The sequence below is a fragment of the Vidua chalybeata genome, chromosome 17 (genome assembly GCF_026979565.1).
Source record: "Vidua chalybeata isolate OUT-0048 chromosome 17, bVidCha1 merged haplotype, whole genome shotgun sequence".
Classification (NCBI taxonomy): domain Eukaryota; kingdom Metazoa; phylum Chordata; class Aves; order Passeriformes; family Viduidae; genus Vidua; species Vidua chalybeata.
This window is the reverse complement of record NC_071546.1, coordinates 6,810,953-6,821,468: the sequence shown is the minus strand read 5'-3', so window position 1 is coordinate 6,821,468 and position 10,516 is coordinate 6,810,953. Positions and strand designations below refer to the sequence as shown.

The 10,516-nt window shown below is 50.5% G+C and overlaps 1 protein-coding gene across 3 annotated transcripts; it reads right to left on the bottom strand.

The window, feature by feature from the left end:
* Window positions 1–504: 504 nt before the first annotated feature.
* SLC35C2 (solute carrier family 35 member C2) lies at window positions 505–10,446 on the bottom strand. Of its 3 annotated transcripts, none has more exons than XM_053958789.1 (11): window positions 10,185–10,446; window positions 9,959–10,109; window positions 8,255–8,318; window positions 7,964–8,036; window positions 7,639–7,807; window positions 7,269–7,352; window positions 6,764–6,939; window positions 5,925–6,054; window positions 5,703–5,780; window positions 2,350–2,487; window positions 505–826 (listed from the first exon to the last, which is right to left on the bottom strand). In XM_053958789.1, the coding sequence occupies exons 1-11, from the start codon at window positions 10,299–10,301 to the stop codon at window positions 771–773; spliced, it is 1,236 nt and encodes a 411-aa protein (XP_053814764.1). In that variant the 5' UTR covers window positions 10,302–10,446; the 3' UTR covers window positions 505–770. The 3 variants fall into 3 exon arrangements, with proteins under 3 accessions (XP_053814764.1, XP_053814767.1, XP_053814765.1); XM_053958792.1 differs by having other exon boundaries at window positions 6,875–6,939; XM_053958790.1 differs by lacking the exon at window positions 7,269–7,352 and having other exon boundaries at window positions 506–826.
* Window positions 10,447–10,516: the final 70 nt, after the last annotated feature.

The window sequence follows — 10,516 nt, the reverse complement described above, 5'->3', positions numbered from 1 at the left end:
CTGATATCAGGCTCCTACCCACTATCTGAACCAGTCCTTCAGGGAGTGATGGGCCCCAGACTCCCAGTCCTGCTTCTACAGCACAGCTTTTTACCCTGGCATCCCTCCCAGACATGATAAAACTCCCACCACAGGGTAGGAGCAAAGCCTGAATGTTCTGACTTAGGCTCTCCAAACCCCTCCCTTGACCCCAGCTAGGAACTGAGCAGTTTTGCTGGGAAGGGGAGCCCCAGACAGATATTGCCTCATAACCAATGAGGTCTCTGGTGCTGAGGCTGCAGGAGGGAGCCCTGACTGTAGTCAGAGCTCTCCCACCACTCCACATGGCTCCAGCACCAGCCACAACTGTCCATTCATCAACCACTGAACAAATGGAAATTTAAGGGCTCATGGCTCTATTACACAGAAAACAATTCCCCGTGCATTTTTACGGCGCTGTAATTTATTGGATCAGAAATGATGAATGGCAGCAGGAGGGGGCAGGGCCCAGCACACAGGGGAGTGCTGATGCACTGGAGACCAGAGAGAGGTGTAGCTCAGGCCAGGGAATGAGAAAGCCCCCAGGATTGCTGCTGCATGGGGCTGGGAGAACGCCACCACCTACAAGGACTGATTTCCTCCCACACCTTGCAACCCCACCATTCAGTGCAGGATTTGTAGCAGAGGCTTCTGTAAGAAACATCCAGATGAAGAAGAACAGAGCTGGGCTCTGTGCTCCTGAGGCACAGCCCCACACCTCCCAGGCAGCCTTTGCTGGCAGCTTTGCAGATTCAAGGCACAAGCAAGAAACGGAAAAAAAGCTTCATCCCTGGAGAAAGAGGAGCACCTGGTGGAAAAACAGAGCGTAAACGTGAGCACTACAGCTCCTCCCCCCTGTAATCTCCCAGCTCTGGAGTTTGGGCTGCATTCAGCAGTAATTGAAACCAGGCTCCTTAACACAGGTGTCAATTACTGCCTGTTAATGCAAGGAGCACTGATAGATACAGCAATTACACAGCTCTGCAAGGCTGGAGAGCACAAAATGAGATGGAAGGGCTACTTATGTCACTGTAGGTGTTATAGGACAGCTCTCTGTCCCAGCAAACCTCTGGCAGTGTTAGACTGGGCAGGTTCTTGCCCTCTAGCTGCACACCTGCATCTTCACCTGAGGGAACAGCCCTTGTCACCAAGAAGGGAACAATATCCTGGGCTGCCTCAGGTAAAGAACTGCCAGCAGGTCAAGGGAGGTGGTTCCTGCCTTTATGCAGCACTGGTGAGGCCACACCTGGAGAGCTGTGCCAGAGCTGGGCTCATCACTACAAGGCACATGGACATGCTGGAGGCCACCAAGGGGCCATGAAGATAATGAAGGGCCTGGGAGCACCTCACATCTGGGGAAAGGCTGACAGAGCTGGGACTGCTGAGCCTGGAGAAGGCTCAGGGGGAAACTTGTCAATGTCAATAAATACCTGAGGGGAGGGTGGAAAGAGGATGGAGCCAGGCTCTGTTCAGTGGTGCCCAGAGACAGACACAATGGGCACAAACTGGAACAGGAGGTTCCCTCTGAACACCAGGAACCACCTTTTCCCCCGAGGGTGACTGAACACTGGCACAGGGTGCTCAGAAAGGTTATGGAGTCTCCATCCTTGGAGAATTCAAAGCCATTGGGACACATTCCTGGGCAGCAGCTCTGGCTGGTTCTGCTTGAGCAAGGGCTTGGGCAAGATGACCTCCAATGTCCCTTCCAACCTGAACCACGTTGTGGTGGTGATCTCCAACCATTCATATTCTTTGTCTTCTGCCATTTCTACATTTCTCTTGCCCAGCTGCTCTTCCCCCACCTCTCTGCTCAAAGCCTCCCCCATTCCTTGCCTTCCAGGGCGTGATGTGGCAGTGAGGAAGGGGGCTGGTGCAAGTGTACTGTGCCAATGACAGCAAGAGGACAATGGAAAGTGCAATTCCCAGAAAAACCCTGCAGAGATCCAAGGCTGTGAACATCAAAATCTGCATACCCCAGCAAGGAGAAAAACCAAGAGAGCCTCAGTGCAGCAGCAGGGGTATCAGAGTCAGAGGCAATTTTTTACCACTGCAGACTGCAGAAGAATGTGAGCCCTTTAAAGCCCCAGGCTGGCAGTAACCAGCATTCCTCCCATCTACACCCTGAGCTCCCCCTTCCCCACCTCACAAGGCACCAACCACAAACCATGTAATTAATACTACAGAGATGTTCATCTGAAATGAGAAATGAAGCACATCCTGAGGCATCCTGACTGCTGGCACCAGACCCCATGTTGCTGCTCTGCCTTGCTGCTCCTGTGTGTTTTGGAGACAGGCTTGCTTCCCCACTGCAAGCCCACTGGTGTTACATACCTTGTTTGCTGGGCAGAGGACCAGAGGAGTGCAGGGGGGTCTGCAGGGACGCTTTCTCCCTGCCCTCAGGATGTTTACAGTATTGAAATTTTAGCAGGAAGCCAAGCATCTGTTCTTCAATAAAGGTCTCCCAGGGGGCTGTGTGGGGAGGCAGAATCATCACACATGTAAACACCTGGTCTTACAGGCAGGAACAGAGTTTGAGGAAGGAGTGCAGCACTTCTGAGACTCATTCAGCTTTGCTTCCGCTGCTTAATGAGTTCAAACACCATCAATATTCAATGGCAGCCCTCCCTTGCCAGGGTGGCTGTGTTGGTGAGGGGCTGGCACAGACAGGGGAGGCCTGGGCAGCACAAACACACCCCGAGCCCTCCCCACAAAAGGGCTCATCCCCCTGTGCTGCTGCAGCACACGTGTCCCTGGCACTGCCCTGCTCCAGAGCGCTTCCAGGACATTCAGCCTTCACACACTTCCTTTGAGGAAGGGGGCAGAGCCAAACTGTGCCACACAATGTTTGTCTGTACTGAAAACTACTTCCCCTGTCCCCTAAAGTGGCCCCTGGCTTGAGGTTTGTCAGAAAATGGTCTGCACAAACAGCAAGCTGCATCACTCCTCTCAGCCACAGGGACCACACTGTGGCAGCAGGAGACCTCCTAAAGGCAGGAGACAAGGCTCTGTGCCTGCACACACGGCTGGGTGCTCCCAGGGTTTCCCAGCCCAAGCCCACTCCATCAATCCAAGCCTCAAACAGCTTCAGCAACACCAAGAGGCCTTAACTATCTCTGGCCAAAGCACTGCAAAGCCACCCAGGGCTATTTCCAGAGGCAAACAGGATCTACTGGTGCTCCCAGCTTCCACTTCCATCCTGTCCATACGTCCATCCTCCCTCCTCAGTAGACTCCAATCTCCCATTTTACTTCTTCATGCCTACAGTCTGTACTTCAACACTCACCACAGGATTGTGCATTCTCATTTATTTTGTGCCATTGCTGCAGCACTCCTGGCTCCCTCCTCCAAGTCCTTCATCTTTGTGTCTTTTTCCATTTCCAGCATTTTCAATGCACAGTAGGATTTTTTTCTTATATGAGAGGGTAGGCAAAGGTTCTTTCTCCTTTTTTTTTAAATATTAGTGCCCATTCAAGCAAGGTGGACAGTGTTCAGCAGAGCTGTGGTGCTGCTTTAACACTCTGCTGCACTGCCCTACACCAGCCCAGTCCCACCCCACCCCTCCCAAGCTTGCCCACAACTCTGCCATGTTCCAGGAGCTCCAAGACAGAGCTGGAGTTCTAGGGCATCACTTCTGTCTTAAAAAGGAAACAAGGCTGGAAGCAACAGACTCCATGGTTCTACAGGTCACAAGCACAATTGGATTTCATCTTCAAGCACCATATCTGGTGCAACTTCTGGGCTGAGAATGAAATTGCCTTTACCTTGGATTTACAGGGACATGAAATCTCAGTCTGGGAGTTACACAGCAGAAGGATTCCCAAGGTTCAGCTGCAGGTGAGTGGAAGGTGAAATGAAGCAGCAGCTGTGATACTGTTGAACACAGTTCACGTGCAGAAAGTGCCACTGCCCCACATCAAGTACAGAGTATTTGGGGCTCAGAGCTCACAGCTATTGGCAGGGTAAACAGGGTGAATCCTGCTGGAAGTATCACAAGTCCCAGTTATTGGAAAGTACAGCTAGGGCCAGACCAAGTCATTCTCAGTTCCAGACATTCTACTTGATGCACAAAATCCCTTGGTCTACCAGCCTGGTGTGGACGTACTGGTTCAGTAGCTTTACATGAGGAAGCTGCACCACCTGCTGTCTGCTATGAAGCCAGTTAGCAGAACATGATCAAAGATGATCACTAATAACTAAAGTTTTCTTCAGAACCAGTTTTTTACAGGACATGCTCTTGATTAAAGTCATCAAGAAAGACTTCATATCTGAAAACTAAGAAGCAAGATCAACAGAGAGACTGTTTAGTCAAAATGGCTCAGGCTCTCCAACAGAATATGGGAAGTTCACTTTAATACCCAGCTCCTGCCAGGAGAAAGATTGTACTGTTATCCCTTTGGGAAACTCTGTCAAGTTATTTCTACTCTAAAAACTACAAAAGCTAGCACTGAACAAAACTTTGAAATATGTGGAAATTCTGCCAAGCAAAAAACCAGCCACCTGCCCAACACCACTTGAGGCTTAGCAGCAACAAAAATGACATCTGAAATCCTGCTATTCCCCCTTCCTGGACTGCAGCACTACCTGATCCAATCAAATGGGGCAAAGAGGCAAGATTCTTACCAAAAGCCACAATACTAGAAGTCTTCTTAGGACATGGTGCATTAAGGCAGAGCAGTCAGTAAGTTCTCTTGGCTGGAATAAATATGAAAGGCTGCAGAACATCTCCCTAATTCTAGAGATCAGTGATAGCTGGGCAAGTGTTTTGTGTGAGAGGCCTTATGGGCATGCAGTAGCAAGGTCAGTGGAGGACTAAAGGGAAAGGAGTTGAGAAGACAATGACCTCTGCTTGATGAAGCATAGGTACAGAATGTACAGACAAATGCAAATCAGAAAAGTTTATTTAAAAACCAAAAAATCCCCCCCTCAAAATCCCACATAGTTTTTGATAAGCTTATTGCTCAGATTAGATCTCCTGTGACACTGCTCATTCTCCTCTTGGCCTGTAGCACCAGAAGTATTCTTGCATCCCTGTCTTCCCTCCAACCTATATCATCTGGAAATGTTCATCATTTTCAACTGGTCCCAAATACCAGCATTTAATTCTCTCCTTACTATGCACACAGAACATGGAAGTCCCCAGGCACAAAAGGTCCTCACTGGGACAACTCTAGGGATGATTCCATCAGGATGGGAATTCCTAATTTGCAGAAACATTAAAAAAAAAAAAAAAAAGGGAAGGTGTATCTACCTTCTCCTTTGAAGTCAAAAGCTAACCAGCAGTAAAATCATCCCTGAACCACTCAGCCTGCAGTCCAGACATGCCCATGTTCATTCTACAGCTCATGGTCTACATTCTCAGTAAACAACCTTCAGGATCTCCTAATGGACTTTTTACAGCTTTTCCCTGTCTCAACTCGCTATTCTGCACCCACTGAAGCAGGGCTTGTCTTCCAAGGTCCTGTGAAAGGGATATTGCCTTTTCTTGTGCAGCATCTACAGATCCACACTGTAGTAAAACAGCAGAATTCTCTCACTGGGCCCTGGCTCCACTGTGGGTGGTCACAGAGACTTTTGGACCTTCCTCCTGGATAGCTGTCAGGCAGGTTTGGTAAGAACAGAGCAGGTGGCTTTGTGCTTCTTGTTCAATCAGTGCTGTTGTGGGGTTTCAACAACCTCTTCCTCACCATGTTCGGGGTGGCGCAGCAGCAGCTGCAGGTCAGGGTCAGAGCTGGCCTCTTTGTGTGGCTCCAGTGCTTTGTCACCTGCATGCAGACAGCCCCTTTAGTGACAAACTTGCTGGAGTTCCCACCAAACCTGGCATTGTCAAGGAGCTGGAACTAGACACAGCTCCTAGTGAAGCAATGAGAAAGCCTACAAAGAAAGAGAAAGGGATTTAAAACAATCACCTTTGGAATTCATGGCTTTGAGAACAACGTGGAGGGAGATTCCTAACAGGCAGACAGCAAAGCCCAGCCAGTTCAAGAGGCTGAGGCGGTCTCCCAGTAAATGTGTGGCCAGGAATAAAATGCAGATTTCCTGTGGAAACAAAAAAACATGACAAGTGGCAGGGCAGGACCTGAAGAGATATGCATGAGACATTTTACAGCTGAAGCCTAGATCAAGATGTCAGGCTGCTAAATTTCTATCAGCACATTCTTTCATGCACACAGAGTTCTAAAAACAGTTTCTAGAAACAAACAACCTGTCAAACCAGGATGTGGGATTTTAAGTCATCTGACTGCACAGCTCAGCTACAGAGGAATCTTACAACTTCTGGATCAGAGAGATTTCAAATATCACAGTTCAGCTCAAAGGTATGTGTGCTGGACTCCTCTGGGAAGGGGAGGATGTGCAAACTAGGCTACAGAGATAGTTCAAACCAGTGGTTTGGTCATATGCAGGTCTGATGCAAGTGCTTGCCCTTCTTACCCCTCCTCTCCTCTCTTCCACACCATGTGCTGCTCATGAGAGCAATGTCTATGTTTTAGTTTAGCCCACATTCCAACAAAGTTTGATCAATAATGGTATTTTTTATAGAACAGCCACTACTCTCTGGCCCTTTGCTGTCAGGGGCCAAGAGACTTCACTGCAGAGACTAAAAGGCAAAGCATCAAGCTCCTGTGCAAGGAGAACAAAAGTAACAAGCAATAATTTCTAAGGATCTAAGCAAGCTCCCACCACATAAAGCCCAATAGGGATGACTCAGTACTTGCCTTCTAGTATTAGCACAGGAACCATGCCTTACCTTAAAAATGCCAGCAATGGAAAGGGTGAGGCTAGATGTTCTGGAAACCAAGAGGAACTCAGAAAAGCCTAGACCAAAGGCAAGAATTCCACCCAAGAACAGCTTCCCTACCAGAGAGAACAGCATTCCTGCTTCATGGAAACGGAAGAGCTTCTCTGATATGGACAAAGGAAGGCCTAGGAACAAGACAATGAGTAGCAGAATACCATTCCCAGCTCCCAGGATTCCTCTTAATAAGATTGATGGGGTGGGCTGCTCACATTCCAGTATGAGGAGGATGTGGAGCCAGTTCTTCACAGCCCTTACTTCCACAAGTGTGGCAGGCTACTATTTCTATGCACTCTTTAATGTCCTGCCAGCATAAGATAAATCCAGGTCTCAAACTACTTTGCAGAGTTCATAGTTGTTCACTTATCTAAGTGAATGATCTCGAACAACAAACTGGTAAGCAATCTCCCAACCACTCTATAAAGCTATCCCTGCTTTCTCTAATTAACTCACGCACCCTCAAACACCGCAAAGAGTGGGAAGAGCCCCAGGAACATGAGCGGCTGCAGGTGAAACATGATATCAATGGGATTCTGGAGCCCTGAAAGAGGAGAACCAATAACAGAGCAGGCAGCAACAAAACAGGGAATAACACAGGTCCCAGAGCCTTTATTAGCACCATTCCTAGACATCCACCTTATTTGTGATGCCCACACCTGTGCTGCTGCAGACACCAAGCCACCTTCATTACCCACCAACAGATATCCCGTGCCCAAGGTTTCAAACACCTTCCATGAGATGTTTTGTTTCTGCAGCAAGGGCTATCACCTCTCCTTATTCCCCTCCCTGTTACCAGCACCACCACCCCCTCCTAACACCCCACGTACCCAGTTCAGCCTTCTGCATCAGTATCTGCGTGAGAGTCCAGCGAATGCCCCCCAGGAAAGAGGCACAGAGCACCAGCACAAACCCCTGTGCATTGAACTGTGTGGACTTGTAGGTGAACATGAAGAGTCCCCCAGCGATGAGCAGAACCACCAGCAGCAACGTCACTCTCTGCAGGAGAGCAAGCACAACAGAGACAGGCACCTCCTTCCTTTCAGATTCACCCACAGAACTGCATCATTCCTCTGCTTACATGTTTCTTGTACACGCACTGCCTATTTCCCTGGGTCTGACCTCCCTCCCTAAAGCATTGTGTGGGACTCTTACCATTTCCTCTAGCTTGAACAGCAGTGAAAAAAGCAGGATGAAGAGAATGGCAGAGGATTTGGTCATTGTGTAGCTGTAAGGACCAAAATACAGTGTCAGACTCCTTGAATGTAGTTCTTCCCATCAAAATACTGTTAGGAACCATCAGCCATTTCTACACTGCTACCAGCAAGCTGACACAGACCCTGCATGCTGACCCCTCTAACCAAACACCTGTTCAAGGAACACACCTGGCAAAGCACTCTCCAAACCCCACCAGAGGCTCCCAGGGAACGTGGTGTTTGTACTCACAGGGAGACAGTGACATACAGGAAGCTCCAGTTACTCAGCCCAATATCCAAGGAAGTTGACAGAGCTAAAGAATCAATGAAAAAGTCCTGAAGTTAACAGTCCTCTGTGACATTAAACAAACCCACCACAAAACCCTGCTTCATAGCCACAAACATGGACAGCAGAGCAGACCCAGGAGAAAAAACACGTTTTCCTCAAGTTAGTTCTTCAGAACCAATGTAACTCAGATATTCTCAGCTCTTCATGTTTCTGTCCTGTTCCCTGTGACTCAAGTTGGGCTCAGCATTGCACTCATTCAACATGCATTACAAAAAAGCCAGAAATAACTCTTGCCCTCCCTGTGACTGAAAGTGATTGCAGATTTGCATAAAGTCTTTCTTGAATGTATCAGGACATGATAACTTGTAAGTCTGAGGGCCACTGCAAGAAACCTGAAGAAGCGACAATTATCAGCACACAGCCTTAACCCTGGTGCAGCTTGTGGTACAGTCTGTTCTCCCTTCTAGGTAAGTTTCCTACCACAGGAAACAGTGTTACTAATCCAAGGGCAGGCCATGCTGGAAGGTAAAATTGCTGCAGATGTGGAGAAAGCTTTTTTCAAGAAACCATGGGGCATGTTATGTAAGGTACTGCAAACCTTGCCAGAGATCATAGACCAGATGCTGTTCTGTGGGAGCCAACACAACACACAGCCAAAGAACTGCAGAAGTAGTTACAGTTCTGTGCTCCGAGTAGGAGCTTCACTCCTTGGTCTCAGGTAGTTCTGTGTGCCATGAATGATGAATTCTCTACCAAGCTCCACCTTGAGAAAGATGAAACGCATGGCTTGATACTAGTGTTAAAGAGAAAATGTTACTTGCAAACGCAACTTATTCAAGGGATTGCAGAAGGTTCTCTGTGCCAGTGACTCCTTCAGAAAGATTAATTCTGTGTGGCCTCTCCCTATTCTTACCTGTCTTTGTAATGAGCAATGTGGCATGTCTCAGGCTGAAGCTTTAAGTAGTATCTACACCTGCTCTACACCTGGTAGGGAAACACGGGGGCCGGAGCGATGGCTGCACCCCCTCGCTCACCCTGTCCCAGGGGATTGGCCCCGACCACACCAGGCAGACAAGTGGCTCTGGAAGCGGCCAGAGTGTCACGGGCACCCCTGAGCAGCCTCACAGAGACACCGAATATGCTGAGTTGGAAGGGACCTCACCACTCCCTTCAGTGAGTCCAGCTCCTGGCCCTGCACAGGACACCCCAAGAATCCCACCCTGTGCCCGAGAGCATTGTCCAATTACTTCTTGGACTCTGTCAGTCTTGGTTCCATGACCACCCTTCTGGGGAGCCTGTTCTAGTGCTCAACTACCCTCTGTGTGAAAACCTTTTTCTAATCTCCAACCGAAACCACCCCTGATTCAGCTTCTTATGTTTTCTTGGATCCTGTCACCGGTTACCAGAGTGATGAAATCAGTGCCTGCCCCTCTGCTTCCTCCCGTGAAGACTCTGAAGACCACAATAAGATCTCCCCTAAGTCTCTACTTCTCCTAGCTGAACACACCAAGTGACCTCAGCCGCTCCTCATAAGGCTTCCCCTCCACTCCCATCACCATCCTCGTGGCTCTCCTCTGGATGCTCTCCAACACCTCAATGTCTTTCATATATTGTTGTGTCCCAGACTCGTGGCCCGCTCCCGTCCCCTCCCGTGCCCGGCCGTACCTGCGGGGGCGGCCCGGCGGAGGCAGTCGGCCCAGGACAGCGCTGCCCGCGGCCGCCCGGAGCGGCAGCGCGCCAGGGCACGGGCGAGCGCCGCCAGAGCGAAGATGAGCAGCAGGTGCAGCAGCGTGACCAACAGCGGGAACGGGAAGCTCTGCGGGACCGACAGCCGCTGTCACCGCCGCCGCCCTCCGCCGCCGCCACCCCGCACCGCCCCGCCACCCCGCACCTTCATGAGCCACTTGTTGTAGAAGGTGATGCCGATGGAGAAGCCGTAGTAGAGCAGCACCAGCGGCGCCGCCAGCGCCGCCCGCCCCAGGGCCGCGCCGCACGGCCCCGCCGCCATGCGCCCGGCAGCGCGCCGGGGCAGCGAGGAGCAGGAGGCACCGGGGATGGGGACGGGGGGATGCCGGCGACGGGGCCGCGGCAGGGCAGGGCGGGACGGGGGGGCCGCGATGCTGAGCGGGCCGTGGCGGCGGGGGAAAGCGGGGCCGCCGGTGACGTTGCCCGGCGGGGCGGGGGAACGAGCGACGGTGGCGGAGCGGGGCGGGCGCGCAGCGG

Excerpts from the sequence above, each read along its gene's own strand:
- SLC35C2 (XM_053958789.1), bottom strand. The coding sequence starts at position 10,301 with ATGGCGGCGGGGCCGTGCGGCGCGGCCCTGGGGCGGGCGGCGCTGGCG. Across the intron at positions 7,353-7,638 it reads GATGCAGAAGGCTGAACTGG|GGCTCCAGAATCCCATTGAT; the intron begins GTACGTGGGGTG and ends CTCCTCTTTCAG. Across the intron at positions 6,055-6,763 it reads CCATTGCTGGCATTTTTAAG|GAAATCTGCATTTTATTCCT; the intron begins GTAAGGCATGGT and ends TTGTTTCCACAG.